The following is a 21,096-nucleotide window of genomic DNA, read 5'->3' on the forward strand; positions in this document are numbered from 1 at the left end:
CAACTTTACTTTACTTGCAACTTTACTTCTGCAACTTTACTTTACTTGAATCAGAAAAGTCACTTTTACTTTCAGTATGAACGTTTTGAAACCTGGGCTGAAGTTGATTTATGTGTCTCTTCCAAACGCCTCGTTCCGTTCGTACGTTGGACAGGACACGACCCCGTCTTTTAATTACCGTACCCGGTAGCCACTTCGAACCGGGTGCATCGTTTCGAGCATAAACTAATGAACCTTCTTCATAGCTTCGCTTGTTATGAGATGCAGGTCCTTGTTTTGAATTACTTTTTTTCGGTTGGCGAGAACAAGGACAAAAGCGTTTTCGGCTGGCGCCCATGAAGAACTTCGGCTAGAGTCTTCCAGTCAAGGCATGGGTGAGGTGTGCTTCTGTACGTCGTAAGTACTAACAGATGAGCATCTTGCTTGCTCACTTCTCCCTTGCAGTTTTGTCCATTGCCCTTTTAAAGGTTTGTACGAAGCGTTCCGCTTCGCCATTTGAAGCAGGATGGAACACAGGCGAGGTGATGTGATCCATTCCCAACTTCGAGCAAAATGTCTTGAACTCCTTAGAAGTGAACTGACTTCCGTTATCCGAGACAATCGTGTCTGGGGAGCCCTCTACCGCAAAGATCTGTTGAAGTGCGTTGATCGTTGTTTTAGAAGTTGCCTGTCCGATGTTCTGCATAGAAACATAAGGATATTTTGATTGTGCATCAACGCAAATCAGCCATATCTGCCCTAAGAAAGGTCCAGCATAGTCGAGATGAATCCGCTGCCACGGCTTTGTCGTTTTCGGCCATGCTTGGTAGCCTACTCTTTGTCCGGAGCTTTTGCAACAAGCCTGCAAGGTCCGCACGACTTCACCATCTCTTCGATGTTTTTGTTCAACTCCGGCCACCATACGTATCTGCGTGCCATCTGCTTCGTTCGGGTGATTCCCCAGTGACCTTCATGCAAGAGTTTTATAACTTGTGTCTGCAAACATTGCGGAATTACTGCTCGTGGAAAACCGTCACGTTGTAGGGCAAAGTGGGGCGTGTTGTCACAATTTTTACAAATCAGCATATATCTCGTTCTATGCCAATGGTATCGAGATGCTAGATAGTGCAATTAAAAGAGGTATCATTTGACTTCTTTTAGCTACAGCTAAAGTTTTTCTAGATTATTTCGTTTTTACATAAATGCATGTTTAATGCAAGTAAATGGGCTGTGACAACACGCCCCACCCTGGGGCGTGTTGTCACAAAGTACGGGGCGTGTTGTCACAAAATTTCTGCACATGCTTTATGATTAAAATATCACAGAAACCAATAAAAAATAGTTTTAAAACAGGCTGAACGAATAAAACTATATGCGAAATGCAAAGAAATTAATTTACAACATATTGGTAAAAAGTTTATGCCAATTGTCAAAAGCAATAAAAATGTCATCTTGAGAATTATGTGTTACTATCTAATATTAATTTTTTTTTCTAAAAAAGCGTTGTATTTTAACAAATACGCATATTACCTCGTTGTATAAGCAAAAATATTTTTTTATGTTTCTTTCATCAAAAATGCACACCATGGGGCGTGTAGTCACAGCTGTGACAGCACGCCCCGTGGTATGAAATCACGTGGTTTCAACAACCATGTGTAGGCTACATCTCTACTTGCATGTCTTATCTGTTTGGTATGATGAAAAGAGCAGGCTTAAAGCAAACAAATGGTATCTTTCCTGATCAATTATGGTCATACCTTAGTTTTCCAGACCATTTTTTAGTTTAGTTATAAAACCTGATTTTGCCCAAAATTCAATGGCACTCCTCATAATTTCTGCTGTGGTGACAAATTTATTAATCTTCACTGCTTGTGCGAAAGAGAACTGAAAACTATGCCTTCCATTGAAAACTCGTAGTAATACGCTTGGGTTATCACATGGAAATCGTGCTGTGACAACACGCCCCACTTTGCCCTAATAGTATTACATCGTTTTCTACCCACATAGAGTCTTAATACAAAGCATAGCAGCGCAGTTTGTCATTGTCAGGTAATCTTCTAGGCCAACTGTCCTGGATATACGACAAAACTAATTTTAAGACCGGATCGTGAAGCGTTTTTGTTTTAAGCTCGTTCGAAGTTAAACCGTCCATGGTTTCCTCTACAGAATGAGAAACCTCTGCATTCTCTCGCTCCTCGTTTTCGTCAAACGTTTTGTCTAACCCCATAGGCAATCTAGACAATTCATCTGCATTACCATGTAGATTAGTTGGTTTGTACTGAATATCATATTGATATGCCATTAAAGTAATAGCCCATCGTTGAAGATGCTGAGCTGATAGGGACTGGTAGATTCTTTTTTTGTGAGAAAATTGAAACTAGTGGTTTATGATCCGTAATTAAAGTAAAATTCCTACCGTACAGGTATTGGTGAAACTTCGTTACTCCATAGATGATAGAGAGCGCTTCTCGTTCAATTTGTGAGTACCTCTTCTGCGTTTCACTCAAAGTTTTCGATGCATGGGCGAGTGGACGTTCCACACCATCGTTCTTCTGCATCAAAACTGCTCCTATTCCGTACTAGGATGCATCGGTGGCTAGTAGGGGAGACTCAGGTAAGTTGGCCCAATAGGCAAGTTGGCCCACTCTAAATAATTTTGTTACTACAATAGTTATTGTTACGTATCGTACGCATACTGAGAAAGTGCTGTTGAAACTACCTTATCACCAAGTTGGGAGGCTCTAGCAAGCAGTATAAACATGTGAGGACGATTTTTGTATGAAAAATTATGATTTTTGAAATTTTTGGATTTTAGAATTTTTTAGATGTCGAGTGAGTTTTTTCTTACTATATAAGAAAGGTTATTATTTAGTGAGTGCAGCGCTAAAGTGGTTATTAAGGCTCACTTTGACGGTGAAACCGTTGTTAGAAGCTCGATAGTTTGACAAAAATTTTAGTTTTTACAATATGGTTGCCATGCAGGAAAGTTGGCCCATTTCGTGGGTGGGTACGTTGGCCACCATGGCCAACTTGCCTTCATGAGGTATTACATAGAATGATAATGGACTAATTAATACGATGACTCATTTTTGCAAGATTAAAGTAGCCTATCATCAAGTATCCACAGCAAATAAATCGCGGCTTTACATCGGCTTTAAACGATCAATAATACACTTCCTAACATCGTTTTTATGCCACAAATTGCGACAACTTATTCCTAACCCATATGGTAATAATAGAATATTAGTAAGTAATCAAGAAAACCAATCGCGGAAATGTGTAGGTCTATCAACCACTTCTCAAACGACGGTCTAAAACGTACCTCGTTTTGGAGATAGATTAAAAAATGCTCCGATATTGGTAGGCTACCCATGCAAAAATGGGATTTGTAGCCTATTGCAAACAAGGTCCTACCTATCAGTATCGTTAAGGTGACCAGATCGTTAGGAATAAAGGCATGCCGTTCCAACTACATGATGTTTGATACAACCTTTGTTATTTTCGAAAGCTTATTTGGTGTAGGCTACTCGTAAAAAAAAGTTTACTTAGGTAAAATACAGCATTATAGCCTAATAATAGATTATATTATAAACCATGCATGAATGCATACATAGAATAAATTATGTACGGTATGTATGCCTTTATAAAACCAAGAAATAATTAGAAAGAAAATAAAATTGGGGAGAAAGAGAACTTTCCACTGTTTAAGTGTTTCATATACCGTAGATGGACATGTTGCCCACGTGGCCAACTTACCTTCCATGGTGGGCCAAATTACCCGCACAGGAAGGCAAGATGGTCCATTTTATTTTTTTCGGAAAACTTGAAAAATTATATACCTAAGAATGTTTGTTTGATGCAAGAATATGTCCACTTCTAGAGTGATGAATTCTCTACTCTTCAATAGCATTCGCTTTAACATATGTTTTTTAATTAGCTCACAAATTCAATTTTTCATTTTGCTGGGCCAACTTACCCGAGTCTCCCCTATGAGTGGTTTGCTCTCGTCGTAGTGACTTAGCGTGGTTGCATTGTTAGTCTCAATTCACCACAGCGGTAATCAGAGCTTCCAATTTTGTTTAAAAGATTTGTAACAACGGAGATCCAGGGGGTGGGCCTTATTAGCTGCAGATGCCTTACAAGTATGCGAAACTACCAAAGATTTTGTCAGTCCGAGGATAACGATTCAAAACCAACCAACCAAAGAGGGACATAACCAAAATGTTCAAACGCTGTTTCGGTTTACTTTTTCCACTGCTATAACTTTAATTTGAATACCAAACGAATGCCTTTCGGCTAAGTGTCAAGAGCTGCCTTCTTTGTGATTGGTTGATTCGAAGGCACCGACACAGGGTATATGTTGCTAAGTACAGTATTGTTCCAGACAATTATTCACCAAATCAAACGTCATATAAAAACCGATATGGTCTATTGAATCTTAGCGTATTACGTCATGGAATTTTTCCTAAAAATGAGCCAAAATTGCACCATCGTTCGTAAGACTTGTGTCAAACCTGTTTAAACATGAAACATTGGATCACCACCTTTGAACACCTGTTTGAATTGCGTGACAATGTCTTTCACTATTACGTCACAGTACTGCGTACGTGAGTTTGAGATATTGCTATCATTCTGGTCATTCGTAAAATTGTTTGTTGGAAGTCGGTCGCATGTTTAACTGTTTGCTTGCTAGCTGGAGAAATTTTCCGTCTTTTATCCAAGTAATCTGTTCTGTAGTGACAAGTTTTTAGTGGTGTATCGCGTTGCACCCCATTTTCGATAGCCGCGGGCTAATTTTACAGAAATACAATTTTGAATAGACGTTTCAGAAGAGTGTTTCTCTTTCGGTCATTACATACAGACGAACGGATTCGGAAATCTTACGTTACAATTTTCCCACGAAGAGATTATGGTTTACCGCTGTGACCAAGTACATACTGTATTACGCTTATCGTGCTCAAGTCTAAACAACGCAGCCAGATATTGTAGAAATCAAAGGAAAGATACGCCAAACGCAAAGCTAATCAGGACACGTGGCAGTGAGCATGCTAATTGGACGGCAGCCGTGGCCGAGTGGTTAGCGCGTTGGGCTCGCAGTCGAAAGCCTGCATGTTCAACTCCAGCCACCCGCACTTGCTGTTGTTTCTCTGGGCAAGAAACTTAACGATAATTGCCTCTACCTAGTGATCGATTTCGAGTAATGGGTAGTACCAAATTTAAGTCATAAGTAAAGTAGACAACCGGAAAACAGACATTGCCGTCGGCTGCAGCGTGGGTCAGGTGTATGTCGGAAGGAGTACACCGATGCATAGCGCTCAAGTCCGCTTTCCCGCAATGCAGGATAAAGATAAACAAACAAAAAACAAACTGAAGGGTTCTTCGCAAAAGGGTGCTTCATAGAATGGGTAATCGTAAAAAGAGAATAATACAACTCATTACGCTGCACAAGTTTTTATTAAAATAATTGGAAAGTTTATCAGAGAGAAATAACTGCTCGCTGCAGCTGAGCCATTTTTCTTTTCTTTTTTTTTTCTTTAACTTGTCGCGTGGCGTCAGCAAAGAATTCGACGTCATTCTTCAGCTCGACTTTCCTCCGCAAGTGGCCAAGAGCAGCTTTGTTGAAGCCGATAGTGTCCTAAAAGAATAAAGGACATTAGTTAGGCTAATTGCGCAACTGAGCTGAGAGGCTGTTTTCAACCTTTTTTGTGCCATGGACCATTTTATTTTGCCGACATCCATGGGAGGCCATTTGTCGAATCCATGTTTTGCACATGTGTCAGTCCTTTGCCAAACAATATCTCTTAATTTGCGCACTAAACTAGTTGTTCGATTGAAAACTAAAAGCTGAGTGAAGATCAGCAGCGGATCGCAAATATAAATTGGGAAGAACACCACATATTTGAAAGAATCAAAGTTTACAAGATCAAATAAACCAGGGTGGTCTAAAACTGTGAGCATGATGTTTTGGGGAAATGTTTCCAGGCAGCATAAGAAAGTGAATTTCAGCTAGTAAAAAGATACAATACAAAACAAACCAAAAATGACCATCAACGGCAAGACTTTGCCGTCTTGTCCAGAGTCTACATAGCTTGGAGTAACACTCGACAAGTCACTCACATACCGTCACCATGTACAGTCGCGTGACCATCACATACCGTCACCATCTAAGATAACATTTCGCGTCACCTTGCTGAGACTTTTGGCAGGGACAACTTGGGGTGAAGGTGCTGACATCTTGCGCACTGCAGTCTGCAACCCTGGTTTTGGTTCACTCCAGTGCTGAATACTGTGCCCCTGCCTGGTGCTGCAGTGCCCGCATCAGCCTCGGCGATCGGTCAATCAATAACACATGGGGTACTTTGAATGGATGCCTGCTCCCTACACCAACAGATTACTTAATAATCCTTGTAGGCATCCAACCTGCTGAGTTTCGCTGGAAAGGAGCCATTATACACCTGGCTCGCTGGACAGAAGATCCTGACCACTTGCTCTAAGCAAAACGCAGAGTCCAGCCTCAGGAATATTCCCGACGATTAAAGTCAAGACACCCCTTTTGTACCAGATGGCCTTCAATTATTACAACCATTCAGCAATCATACCACCAGCGTAGCACATTATACGAAAGACACTTAGAACGCAGCATGGTGTACCACCGATACCAAACTCCATGACACACAAAAACCTCTCAGCTTATCTCCAGAAATGGCGACCGAAACTCAACCAAACTAAAACTGTGGCAGCAGCTTTCCATCTACACAATCTGGAAGCTGATCATGAGCTGAATGTCTAGTACAACGGAAAATCTCGGTCCTTCTTCCCCAAATCAAAATACCTCTAGGTGATATTAGACAGATCGCTCACATACTGCCACCATTTGATGTCATTGTGCACAAACTGTCATTGCGCGCTGCACTATTCAAGCGCCTGGCAAACTCCAGCTGGGGAGCGAGAGCTGACACTTTGCATATAGCAGCCCTAGCCATTGTTTATTCCTCAACAGAATATTGGTGTGTCAGTGCTCACTGCCACATCAACACTGCTCTGGGCATCGCGACCGGATGCCTCAACCCCACACCATTGGACATCTTCCCATTCTTGTTGGCATCCAACCTGCTGAGCTTCGTCGTGAAGAAGCCACTATGTCTCTTGATCAACAAGCAATGGTTGTGCTCAAGCCCAACCATTATCTTCACTCCAAGATCTCTGCTCCCCAAACAAGTGCCCCCGTCGGCTGAAATTAAGACCCATCTGTGCTAGCCACTGAATTCCTGATCAAAAAACCAGATGAACAAGACATCTCTGCAGCAAATTGGGCACGCATAAAATGGAACTCTCAATGGAAGTCAAGCACCACCAGTCGACCAGGCTCCATTCGTTCATCTCCGACGCCGATACCCACCCCACCGGCCTCACTACAGAGACAGGCGTGGGTATGCGTCCATCGTCTCCGTGGCGGGCTTTTCTGCTCAACTATGCACAAATGGAGAAAAGCTTCTCCTCTTGTCAATGTGCTGCTGAGGAACAGACCACTGACCACATCATCTACGATTGTACCACTTTCAAGCCACCTAATGGAGTGGAAGGTCTGCGGCTCTGTGCGAGTCTTGGATGATGAAACCGAAGACTGGCTGCTCTCTAGTAGCCTTCCAGCATAGTCCAGAACATCATGAATCTGGAGTGATAAAAGGATAGACACTCGATCCCAGAGGTTCTCTTGACAACAAGCAGGTGAACAAACTGCTGACCATGTCGTTCATGAATGACCCATTTTACAAGACGCCAAATGGAATGTATGACATAGCAGAACGGTAGGCACTTAAACATAAAAAAGTTTTGTAAGACAAGTGAGTCATTGGACCAATCAGAAATTGCAAGTAAGATAGAGAAACGTTTCTAATGCGAAGTAAATTAAGTCAGTGTTTCGTCGTCCACAGCTTGGCGTAGAGGTTAAGGCAATGGTAGTCCTTTCGATGACATGGATTCGATTCCCACCTAAACCATAACTCGTTTTTCTTCTGTACTTACCAAATAAAGTTCAAGATAGGGTCAACTCTCTGGCTTAATGCTAGGAGGGTCACAATTAGACAGTAGTCACTTAAACAGGTTCTGATTGGTTGGCGGTGTCATTGAGTCTGAAAAGTTTGACAAACAAATCTTAAAGCGCCCCGAGCAGGCTACGTTGATTTTGTTTTACTTCAGCTTTGTGTTGAAACAGCTTGTTACTTAAAAGGGCAAATATATCGATGTGTTGTAACTAAAGTGTTTAATTTTACTTTAGTTAAGCTAACAATTCCTGAAGTAAGTAGTGGGTTACTACTGCCACAGGATTATTAGACGTTACATTCGTTCTGCAATAGTCGGATCAAACTTGTACAAAAGTGGATAGGCTGCTCTAGAACTTAACCGCAGCATTTAACACATGCACTGTAGATCACATACTCACCTTCAAATTTCTGACTTTGGTTTCTGTGTTTGTTCGAAGTTCATCGATGACTCGCACCAGCATCTGATTTGAAGTGACACGACTATGATGAATTCTGAAAAATAAAATTATTCAAACAAGAAAACCAACTGAAAACGTGTCCTTGACAGCAGCATATATTGTACCATTTCTCAACGTGGGGCCGAGTGGTATAAACAGTAGCAGATAATTATGTGAGTGATGTATCACTAGGTGTGATTGCGACTCTTGTCTAAAAAAAATCTACATTTGAAAAATAAGAGGAGGAGTTGCTGCCAACAAAAGGTGGACGCTGATGATGATTCGAGATAGACCAAGCAACTTTGAAGCAAAATAAAGAAAGATTTCAAATGAATCTAACTTTAGTCGAAGCAGCACGGTTAAAAAATATTAAGAGAAATGTTTGTTTGTTATACATGTAGATAAGTGTTCGTTGTAATATTTCAGGCACAACATTGACTGACTTCTTCAGTCGCGTCTGATTGACGAAACGTCGGAATAAAAGTAGATTGTTACTGTATACATCTTGTGATAGTTTAGCTTAATTTGCACTAGTAGAACTAGAACGCCTCATGTTATTTAATTAAATGCCTGGAGAACAGCCTCATTTAATTTTCAGAATCGGGAATCTTGTTGAAACCAAAATCCAAGGTAACATTCTTATCACTCATCCATAAAATTTCATCTGATTCGTTTATAATTTTGACTGTGATGCATGAGGCTGAAAGAACCACTGTTCAAGCAGGGCAAGAATTTTCAGTTTTCACATTGGATTAACAACTTTACAAAGTAGCCCTATATGTTATCTGATCTGATGCTTTATGATGGAACCATATGATTTCAAGACTTGGTGGTATGCAGTAGTTAATCAGTTTCATAGGATGTGAAATAGTGGTCTTGTCTCTTGGTTATAATCTGATTTTACAAGTGTATCGAAAATGATGGCTTACAAAAAGTTCTCTGTGGATATGCGTGCACCACGTATTGCAGTTATGGAGTTCGCGTAAGAGTTTCATAAATGTTGTATATGCCTTTGATGATCTGGAGAAAAGACTAGCACAGAAGAATATGATTATTGAGCACTAAATTACCAATCTGACATGGCCAGTTCTGCATATGGTGTTGTTTGTATGAGCAGAAAAGAATTTCCCCTGCATTTTTTTAAGCATGTCATCCAATGATTCCTTACTTTTTTTGCTGTTGGACATATCAATTACGCAAGGTTTGGGTTATGCTCTCTGTTGACAATGTCAAGGTAGCCACCAACAATCCTGAACTGTTTGTTGCAAGGAGAACATGTTCTGCGCTAAAAAGAAGACATATGGAATGGTATTTAGTTTGACATGACATGATAATTGAAACCTCCTACATGAAGTTCGGCAAAGATCCTAATGGAATCATCAAAAAGACCACAAAAAGACCACCTTGCAAATCTGGGCCACAAATGAACACTCATGCATTGAAGTACTTAAATCTTTGGATGCCATCAGGGAGAATCAAGAATATACAATGACAACCCACAGGGAAGAAAAAGGGAGGAGGATGAAAGCAGATCTTACAGACAAGGTAAAGCTACAATACTTTCTTGAAACATGCCTCCACCCTCTCGATTAATCAAACCATCCAGAAAGTGCTCTTTGCAACATTTATGCTGGCCAGTTATCTGGTACTACAAGTAAAAGTCAACAAATTGATCGAGAATGGAAAAAAAAACAGATGGCTTCATTCTAGATATCATTGCGTGATGGTTTTTGATCAACAATAAAAAGGAAGTTATTACAATAAAGGAAACAGGAAAGTCTGGAGCAAGGGACCAAACAGCAGAGGTAAAACACAGATATAATTTTCTCAAGAGTCATGTATTTGTTGTCTGCTGGTCGTATCCAGGTGGAGGATCTTGTCAAGTATGAACTGACACCTATTCCAACGGCACAAAGCAGATACTCTACATTAAAAACAGTTTTAAAAAATGCTTTGAAAGTCGAAGTCTCTACAAGGAAAATTGTTCCTGATGCGAAAGTAATTGATGGTTGCGCAATGCTTTACAGTGCAATTCATTGGCCCAGGGGGGGAAAGGTGAACGATTTCCTTGCAAGTGTTCGATCTAAAAAGTTGGTGTTCAGATTTTTTTCTGATCTATGATCGATACAAAGAGTTCAGTATGAATTCATCATGTAATGTTGGGTGACAATGATGAAACTGTCCATCCTCTAGCAGTGAATAAAATACTTTAATCTTGTGTTAGTCTGCAACAAGCAGTTGGACGTCCATATGACCATAAAATGCCCACATAGTCATTTAGAGCTCTAAACATAGGGATCTTCTTCAATCGAGTCTTCTGAATGATACACCACAGATCGACACATTCTTATGCGACGGAGTTGTGCATTGAAAGCCAAGGTTCCACTTGCTGCATTGGGTGGTAAGTTGGGTCTGCTGTTTGGGGCTTGGTACGACAGATACATCTAACTGGGCTCGTGTTGTAGCCCCACTTTACCATTGCAGATTTAGTATGACCAACACCGACCCTAGTCTTGATTGGAAAAAGACCACTGTAAGCATTGCAATCGCTAAACACAACTATACAATGTAACATAACGGCAATGTGCGTATGAAGCACCAGCCAGAATGCGATTAAGCATTCTTACAAAAATTCAGTGCTTACAATCCCCTAAACTCAATTCCCTAGATTTCTAAGCAAGACGCGGATTTGTGCTAAAAACCCACGGTATTTGTACAAATCAAGTGGATCCAGCGCGCGTGACGTCAGAGAGAGTTCTACACCTTGCATCAAGAAATGTTGTTTTTTATTGTTGATTTGTGTAGTATAGTTTATAATGAGCTAGCATAGCAAATTTTAGTTTTCCATAATATTTACAACAGAAAATATGAGGCACTAAAAAATGGCAAAAATTGCTATACACAACCCTCACAAGTAAAAAGTGAGGGTGGTACTCGAAATTCAAATGGCCGCTATGAACGTACACTTCGAGAGTTTCAGTCAGTTCTGGTGGTAAGCTGAGAGCGTTTTCATGTCTTGGCTCAAGGTGTTCATCTAGGTTTTGGTCTAGTAGAGAATTGTCAAATCGTCCGCATAAGCGTATTTTGTGGAGACCGTGGTTGGCAGGTCGTGGATGAAGAAGTCAGTCTATTCATCAAAGATGATGAACATTACTATTCCCCGTACTCTTGATTGTTGTATGCGTGCTTATTTCCAGATAACCACAAAGAATCACGTGTTGGTGCAAAGATTAACATGTACTAAACATTCATGGTTATTAGGCTTGACAAGTGGCCAGACTGGCCACCATGGTTGCAAATATTAATGGCCTACAAAAATAGATGGCCTAGACACAGTACACAAGTCTTCGAAAGTGAAGGCTGAAGTCGATTGCAGATAAACGTGTTACTTGGGTCCTACACCATATATGCCTGAAATGTTTTTTTCAAGTGTTTTTATTTAATTATTTCATTAGATAAAGCTTTGGTAGAGAGTTTGCTTTGTTGAACCATAGAGAAATAAAACAAAGTAACTTCAGCGGGTTTAACTTGATGTATTACATACACAAATATAACATAATTAAAATAAACTCTAACGTTTTCGACACGTACGTGTGTTCTCATCAGGAATTACATATCTGCAATTACATAAAATGAAAATTGTAAGGTAAATTTGACTTTGCACTATAACTGTATACTAACGACACTCCAGACTGAAAATTTTGTGTACTGTTTATATTGTTTATTTATATATATTTTGTTTATATTTGTGTATGTAATACATCATGTTAAACCGCTGAAGTTACTTTGTTTTATTTCTCTATTTCATTAGAATTCAATAGAATTCTCTATACGTAGATTTAATGGTTTTCATTGGCGAGTATCAATCAATCAAGTTTATTTCGGCATAGCTCCACATTCATTTTCAATGTACATATCAGGAGATATAACAAATCGCTTTTTTTGATATGGAAACTACACCATGGAGGCATCGAAAAAACCATGCGGTTATCGAGTATTTATCAACTATCAATTTTCGAAAAGTTAGATTGTAAAATGAAAAGCACTAAACGTGGCAACACATTCATGAGTGGCAGATCTCCAAAGCAGCCTATCCTCTGCGGTTTCCTCCAAGTTTGTGTAATTGATGTTACACATTTTAAGATTACTCTTCAGTGAGTCTTTATACCGCTTCTTTTGTCCACTTACTGAATGCTTACCTTTAGCCAATTGCGAATAAAACATTTGCTTAGGGAGACGCTGATCTGGCATTCGCACTACATGTCCGCACCATCTGAGTTAACTTTGAATAATGCGGGACTCAATGCTTGTTGTTTCAGCCTCTTCTAGCACGCTCAAATTTGTTCTTTTCTCTTTCCAGATGATATTCAGAATTTTGCGCAGGCAGCGTTGTTGAAATCTTTCAAGAGTTGTAATGTGGTTTCGGTAGGTTGTCCAGGTTTCGGAAGCATATAGTAGTGTTGTGATAACTACTGCATTGTAGATGGCGAGCTTTGTACTTTTTTGTATGTTATGGTTGTCAAATATTCGTGAGCAAAGTTTTCCAAAAGCAGTGCTAGCACAATTTAACCAATGTTGTATTTCATCCTGAACGCTGTCTGAAATTTCACTTCCGAGGTAGCAGAAGTGTTTCTCATTCTTTAGAGGTGTACCACCGAGAAGGATTTCTGGCAGAGCACCGGTGCGATCTTTAAGAAGTGGTTGAAAGAGGACCTGAGTCTTGTTAATATTGACGCTAAGTCCAAGCCTCTTGTATGCTTGATGGAAAGCATTCAGAATCTGCTGTAGGTGGTTTTCACTCAGTGCTGCTACACAGTTATCATCAGCATATTGAAATTCCATGATACCCCGTGTTGTAATCTTTGATTTACTTTTAAGGTGGGCGAGGTTAAAAAGCTTTCCATCCATGCGGTAAGATATGTCAATGCCAGATGGAAGGTCATGGTGGACTATTTCCAAGATAGATGCAATAAAAATTACAAAAAGAGTTGGTGCTATTACGCAGCCCTGTTTCACTCCAGAGTTAATCAGGAAAGGTTCGGAACTGTTGTTGTTGGTCTGGACTACGGCAAACATATCATCATGAAGAAGATGCAGAATACGAAGAAATTTGTCTGGACATCCTTATTTAGAAAGTACATGCCAAAGGATATCTCTTGAGGTCCGGTCGAAGGCCTTAGAGAGGTCAATAAACGCCATGTACAGTGGTTGATGTTGTTCACGACACTTTTCTTGCAATTGTTTGAGGGAAAATTTCATATCTGTGGTGCTGCGCGATGGCCTGAAGCTAGCCTGAGACTAGGGAAGAATCTTCTCGGATATCAGTTTGAGACGATTGTTCAAAATACGTGCTAAGATCTTGCCAGCAGTTGCTAACAGAGAAATCCCACGATAATTTCCACACTCTGATAGATTAACCTTTGCGTTTGTATATGGTGGTGATATTAACATCTTTGAAATCGGATGGAACAATTTTATTTGTTCAGATTTTGATTAGTAGTTGATGAAGGTTATGTTGGATTAAACTGCCACCTACTTTGTAGATCTCTGCTGGGATTCCATCAGTGCCCGCTGTTTTGTTATTTTTCATGGCCATGATGGCAGTTTTGACCTCTCCGAGAGATGGTATCTGAGAAAGAGAGTCTTCTTGTGTCATGTTGGGAATGATGTCAATCACGCATTTGTCAAAAACAGCTGTGTGGTTGAGAAGCTCCTCAAAATGTTCCTTCCATCAAGATCTTATTTCGGCTTCGCTCTTAAGTATCGTTTCTCCATCCTTAGCCTACTTCTCAGAGGGGATTGTCCATGCGTGGATGGTCCGTAGACTTCTCTTATTGCATTAAAAAAGCCATGTGTGTTATTGGCATCTGCCAGCTGTTGCATTTCGTGGGCTTTCTTTTCCCACCACTGATCCTTGAGAATACGAGCAGTTCTTTGGACTTCAGCCTTACATTTTTTGTACAGGTCACGTTTTACATCAGATGGAGAGTCATTCTGGAGCGTGATAAACGCTTCTCGCTGTCTATCAATTAGTTCCCTAAGAACTTTATCGTTCTCATCGAGCCAATCTTGGTGGTTCTTCTCTTATGACCAATAGTTTCTTTGCATGTGTCGAGAATAGCCGTTTTAAGGTGATTCCAGCAACCTTCAATAGAGTCAGAAATCGAATTTTCCTGAAGACGAGTTTGGAGGCACTGTTGAAAAGTCTCACGTGACTTCGTGTCCTGAAGAGCTTCAATATTGTATTTTTGTGGAACTTTTGCTTGATCGTGATGTTTTAATTTAGTATGCAGCCTTATCTTTAGTATTCTGCTAAAGTTATGTAATTCAACAATTCCTTGTCTTAAGGATTTTTTAAACTAATGGAACTGTCATAACCAATATGCGTAGCTCGGACGGCAAGCTCCATTTTGAAATATTCTCTGCATCAGTCTATAAACTGTAATGACTTTTCCCGCAAAATACACTAATCAATTCAATCAATCACCTGCAATATGGTAGGGTAGCCCGTAACCAGGTGAAAAGTTGGTGAAAGTTCAATTTTTATTTGTAAATAGCAACACAAATACATTTTTATTTGTAAATAACAACACAAAATTGGGGGGGAAGAACAGTCACTTTCATGCGGTCCCCCCTGTAAGTAGCATCATAAAAAATGCGAAACGAAGACTGTAAAAACCGAACCTCGACCCGGATTGCTCAGCACAGGACCCCACGAGAACCGCTCTTTTCAGAGCGAGGCAGTTCCACTGTCGACAAGTACCGTCATCCCACCATCTTACAGCTGAACGCTGAAGGCATCACATCCAGCAAGATTGATGTGATCGAGCAGCTCGCTCATAAGGACCGAGCTCTTGTCATCCTCCTCCAGGAGACCCACTGCACTTCTGCAGACAAGCTAGTAATTCCACACTACTCACTAGCTGGGTTGACCCAAAGCAGGAAGCATGGCCTTGCCACGTTTGTCCATGAGAGCTTAAACTGGACGCTTGCAAACTCCTCCGCCAATGAGGAAATAGAATGGGTTTGTGTGAGCATTGAAAATTACAACATCATCAATGTATACAAGCCACCATCCTCACACCTGAACCCATCATCTATACCCGCATTCCCCTCACCCAGTATCTATGCTGGTGACTTTTACTGCCAGCACACCGACTGGGGTTACAAGTACATCAACAGCGACGGAGAATGCCTGGCTGCTTGGGCTGCAAACAACAACCTCGCCCTCCTTTACAATCCAAAAGATCCAGCCAGCTTTTGGTCCGGACGCTGGGGAACGGGCACAAACCCTGACCTGGCCTTTACAAACATGGATACAGACAGCTCTCTTCCTGACAGACGTGTGCTAGAGAAGTTCCCACGTTCCCAACACCGACCTTCGCTTATCACTGCCCCTAAGCTTGTCTCTCCCATCCCAAGTGCCCCAGTGAAGCGATGGAACTTCAGAAAGGCCAATTGGAATCGCTACAGCCTCATAACCAATCAAACCGCGGCGAAACTACCCTCACCTTTTACCGCCAACGTGGATGAGGCTTACCAAGACTTCTGCCGTGCTATCAAATCGCAGCTAAACAAGCTATCCCTCGCGGCCACCGAAAGAACTACACGCCGTGCTGGGATTCAGAGTGCAAAACTTTATACCGCTCTTATATTCGTGCCTCACCAGGTGCTGCCTCTATCTCAGCCGCAACAAGACTGCTTGATCGGCTAGACTCACGGAGGCTAGAGCGATGGAAAAACACCGTCAACACTATCGACTTTACACACTCTAGCCAGATAGCATGGAGTACTGTCAACAACCTTACGGGCCGTTCAGCACGCCCTACCCGCCAATGCCCCGTTACTGCCAATAACATCGCATCAGAACTAGTGAAAAACGGGACGTACAAAATCGGCGACCGCAAGTTCTCCAAACTTGTAAAGAGGGAAACGTCTGATCTCTGGAAAATCCCAACACCAGACGAGGAAAGCATTTCTGGTGAATTTACGTCCGATGAGTTCACCGCTGCCCTGCAATCAACTAAGACCCGTAAGGCCCCTGGTCCCGATAACATCTGCCCCGAACTTGTACTCCATGCTGGCACCGCCATGAAGTCTTGGCTGCGCAAATTCCTGTCTTCCTGCTTATGCCAACTCAAAATCCCCAAAATTTGGAGACGAGCCAAAGTAGTCGCGATCCCTAAGCCTCATAAGCCACAAGAGGATCCGAAGAGCTATCGACCTATATCTCTTCTCTGTATACCTTTTAAAATCTTCGAACGTCTTATCTACACTAGAGTCGAACCAATTATAGACCCACTCTTGCCCCGCGAACAAGCTGGTTTTCGACGTGGAAGATCTACTGTTGACCAAGTCACTCTCATGACTCAAGGTTACGACGCTTTAAGAATGGCGTCCCTCAGGGATCTGTCCTGGCCCCCCTTCTGTTTAACATCTACATCCACGACTTACCAATCACGGTATCCGCAAAGTACGCCTACGCCGATGATTTGGCCATTTTACACTTGTTGAATCAATGGGATACATTAGAAGAGACTCTAAACCAGAACATGTCGACACTTTCGGCATACCTCCAGAGATGGAGACTGAAGCTCAGCGAAACCAAAACAGTGACGACAGCCTTCCACTTAAACAACCGGAAAGCGAAGCGTGAGCTTAAGATCAACACCGATGGAAAAACTCTGCCCTTCTGCCCAAACCCTAAACGCACAGCTTTGCTAAGGCGCCTGGCCGGCTCAGGCTGAGGAACCGGAGTCGATACCCTGCGCATTGCCACCATCGCGCTAGTTCACGCTCCAGCAGAATACTGTGCACCTGTCTGGAGCCGCAGAGCCCATAAACGACGCCTTGCGTATCGTGACAGGATGCCTGCGACCTACACCATCGGAAAATCTCCCTGTCCTTGCAGGCATCCAACCAGCTGAGCTTCGTCGCGAAGAAGCCATCTTGTCTCTTTCTCGTCGCGCTACGAACCCCAACTAATTGCTCTACTCAAGTCTCTATGAGTCTGTGAACGAGAAACCTCAGCAACTGAAATCGAGACACCCATTTGTACGTGCTGCACAACTTCTGATGAAAACCGCTGAAGACCAATCCATCAGTGCGGCTACCTGGGCGGACCACCAATGGAGCTCGGAGTGGAAGAAGAACTCCTCAAGACTCCAAAGTTTCATCTCCGACACCAGCAACCACCCAACCGGAATGCATTTGCCAAGGAAGGCCTGGGTGCGGCTCAACCGCCTGCGTACTGGCGTCGGACTATTCCGCTCCAACATGCACAAATGGGGGATGGCTCCATCCGCGATTTGTGAGTGTGGCAAGGAGGAACAAACCGTAGACCACACCATTTGCAATTGCGCCATCTACCATGCACCAAATGGTGTGCGTGGTCTGCGTGAACTGGATGACAAATCAATTGAATGGCTGCTCGACACCTGCCCAAACATCTAGACCGCGTCGCCGCCACTGCCCAAGGGTGGTAAAAGGCAGAGCCCCTCGACCCTTGGAGTGGCGAAGAAGGTTCAAACGAAGAAGAAGAACACAAACGCAGTACTTTATTATTACATTGAGCATCTAAATACCTTAATCAAATATTGCAACCTGGTTTTAAATTGCAAAAAAATAACATAATTGCATAAAGCATAATTGTTAAAACCTCTAAACCAACGGTTCCCAAATTGGGGTCCGCAAAAGAAAATCTGCTGGTGTTTTTTTAAATTTTGATTCGATATTTAAACAAACTAGATTTGAACTTAAGGAACTATGATATGACAGTGTCCGGTCGTTTGGTCGACCAAATGACCAGGTACCGATATGACTTCCACTTGTTTTGATTACATACGTATCCAGGGAAGGAGTCAGTGAGATTAATGAAAAGGTAACTGCGAGTGATGTGTCCCATACAGGTCCAGTTGCAGTAATTGGACATCAATAACGATTATCCAACAGAGATGCAAATTACAAATAAATATAGAAACACACGACATGAAAGTTGCACTATCCAAAACCAAACAGTCATGAATTAATTGCAGCAAAGTAAGTGTAGTCACCCCGATAAACTTCTTATGATAGTTTTTGCATTACTTTTAATGGATGTTTTAGTGGTAATTTTTAATTTTTATCTTATTTTAGTCTTGTATTTTTTCCCCATGGCATTTTTTATACTTTGATTTTTTGTCTTCTGATTGTAATTTTTAAAGGGCCGCAAATCATCAAAAATTCCAAAGGGTCAGCCAAATTTGGACAAGTTTGGGAACTGCTGCTCTAAACACACACAGACTGTCTTTTTAGATAATATACTTGTTCTTTAAAAGCCAATGACGGAAAGCCAAGGGTTCCCGAACTGTTCCAGCATCCATTTCTGGATGATAGTCAAAATATCGCAAACTCAGATTACATAATGACCGGATAAAATATGAAATTTTCCAGGATGGCCATACTCCTTAATGCAGAAAACACTTTAGTAATCAGCAAAAACCTACCTTATTAAGAAAAGTATGCAACGACACACCAGTTCAACCTCCTTCTCTTTTTTAACAAACTCGTTGAGTAAAGTCAGAAAGTCAGGCACGTAAGAAAAGGGCAGAACGAGGAGAGACTCTTCTAGTTCACTGTAAAGTGTAAAACCAATAGTAGACTCGAATCAGTAGAGACTCGAATCAGGCATCTACTATGCCGTTCACATTCAACTTGAGATTTGGCATTGTCAAAAACCAATATCTCAATTGATTCATATGTCAAAAAATGGCAAGTCTTCCACCCAAGCTACATAGTGCAATGTGATTACGTCTTTCCATCTGAGAATTGATATTGTTGAAAAACGGTAACATTTTCAAAAGTAGACATTTTAACTTCTAACCTTGATTTACATCAGCGGTGCAAAAACCTATTCAAATACGGACGGCGTTACCAGGATTAAAATTTACCCAGTTGCAAAACCTAACTTGTTGAACCATAGGCATACGAAGCCGAGCAACGTGATCAAGTTTAGCATCTTCAAGTTTATTACATTTACATAAACATAAAACTACGCAACAAATTAAGTATCGAACGTTTTCGACATCACAAGATGTCCTCTTCAGGAATAACATACATACAAATTAACTACATCTGAAAAAAATACAATGGTTAACTAAATCTATAAACAGAAAAAGACAAAAAACTGCACAGTACTTCTGACTAACTTGTTTGACATTTTAATAATGCTAGAGCTTTGAAAGTGGATTCACTTTGTTTTACCAAAAACAAAGCCAAGCAACACAACTGGATTTGTTTGAACACACAAAATAAAGAAGTAAATCTCACGTGACAGGAAACATATCAATGGAAAAATGCATCGGAAAACAGACTAGAAAGTAAGCGTGAATGAAACCACAGAAATGAGAACTAGAGTGAATACTCAAAATAAAGTATTGGTAGTCAATGTTACTGATCTATGCGCACAATGCAACAATAAAGCAGTAAGAAAATTTTCCCAGCATATTTGGTTACAGAAGAAGCGTTCAGATACTCGTGGAGAAATGATCAGTAGAATCATCATCCAATTTTGGTTTTGTCACCACTAGTGGGGGTGACCAATTTTTTCTTGCAGTGATTGTCTCAACTGCTATTCTCCATCTCGTTCTGTCCATCACATATTCTTCCTTTAGTCCAACGTTGTCTTATTCATCCTTCACCTGTTTTTTATACTGTATGTTTGTTTTGGGCGTCCTCGTTTCATCTACTTTCAAGGTCAATGCCCTTCGAAGAAAACTTCCTTGCTCCTACCTCAGCACATGCTCATACCATCTTACTTCAATTGCCCTTGCAAGTTGGTCTCATTTCTAGCACATCCACCAATTCTTCAGTCTTTTTTCTTCCCTCATTTTTACCCCATACATTGCTCTCACCATTGCCCTTTCCATTCTTCTCAGAATTGTAAGTTCCATCTCTCTTAGCACCCATGTCTCACCACCATACAATGTTGCAGGCAGTATACACTATACAATTCAGACAGACTTTAGTGTAGAAAATGTAAAAATGTTGTAGCAAATATATGCGAGAAGCAAGGTGTGTAGTAAGTGGGTACATGCAAGATGTGTCAATACGAAGAGAGCGACAGCAAGACTGACAAATTGTTTTATTTGTGGGAAATGTGACAAAGGAAAAGATTTAGTTGCAGATTGCAAATAAAGTTTCTGTTATGGAATTGAAACAGTGACCAACTTCTGTTATTTGGATGATCAAATAAACGGAAGCAGTGGATGCGAAGCAGCTGTGACATGAAGGGCAAAGCTGGGTTGGGAAAAATTAAAAAAATGTGGGTAACGTTGTATGAAAAAAAGTCTTCATTTGTATGCGGCCTGCAACATTGTACGGCATAGACTATAGAGCAGTGGTTTCCAACCGGGGTGCCGCGGCACCTTGAGGTACTAATTGCAATGCTCAAGGGTGATGCGAGATATTGAAATATTGCAATACTGTGGCCCAATCTTTATTTTAACTAACCCGGTGCGAAATTTATTTATTTATTTTAACTCTAATCCGCGGTAAGCTTTTGTTTTCTCGTACAGGAAAATCAGCGTGAGAGATTTTGACTCGTTGGTGTTCTTTCCATAAAAACGTCCCCCCGAATTCTGATAGCTCAGTGGTTA

At 41.2% G+C, this 21,096-nt stretch overlaps 1 protein-coding gene across 3 annotated transcripts in view; it reads right to left on the bottom strand.

Annotated features, from left to right (window-relative positions):
* Window positions 1-5,414: 5,414 nt before the first annotated feature.
* LOC145787768 (WD repeat-containing protein 3-like) overlaps window positions 5,415-21,096 on the bottom strand; it is a 168,818-nt gene continuing 153,136 nt past the window's right edge. For 2 of the 3 annotated variants that reach the window (XM_082599589.1, XM_082599587.1), the window contains 3 exons: window positions 18,946-19,074; window positions 8,423-8,516; window positions 5,415-5,614 (listed from right to left, as the gene is read on the bottom strand). In XM_082599589.1, coding sequence (XP_082455715.1) covers window positions 5,456-5,614; window positions 8,423-8,516; window positions 18,946-19,074 — 382 coding nt within the window. In that variant the 3' untranslated portion in view covers window positions 5,415-5,455. The remainder of the gene's footprint in view (window positions 5,615-8,422; window positions 8,517-18,945; window positions 19,075-21,096) is intronic. The other variant, XM_082599590.1, reaches the window with a different exon arrangement.

This window comes from Aplidium turbinatum, chromosome 18 (assembly GCF_918807975.1).
Source record: "Aplidium turbinatum chromosome 18, kaAplTurb1.1, whole genome shotgun sequence".
NCBI classification, from domain to species: Eukaryota; Metazoa; Chordata; class Ascidiacea; order Aplousobranchia; family Polyclinidae; genus Aplidium; species Aplidium turbinatum.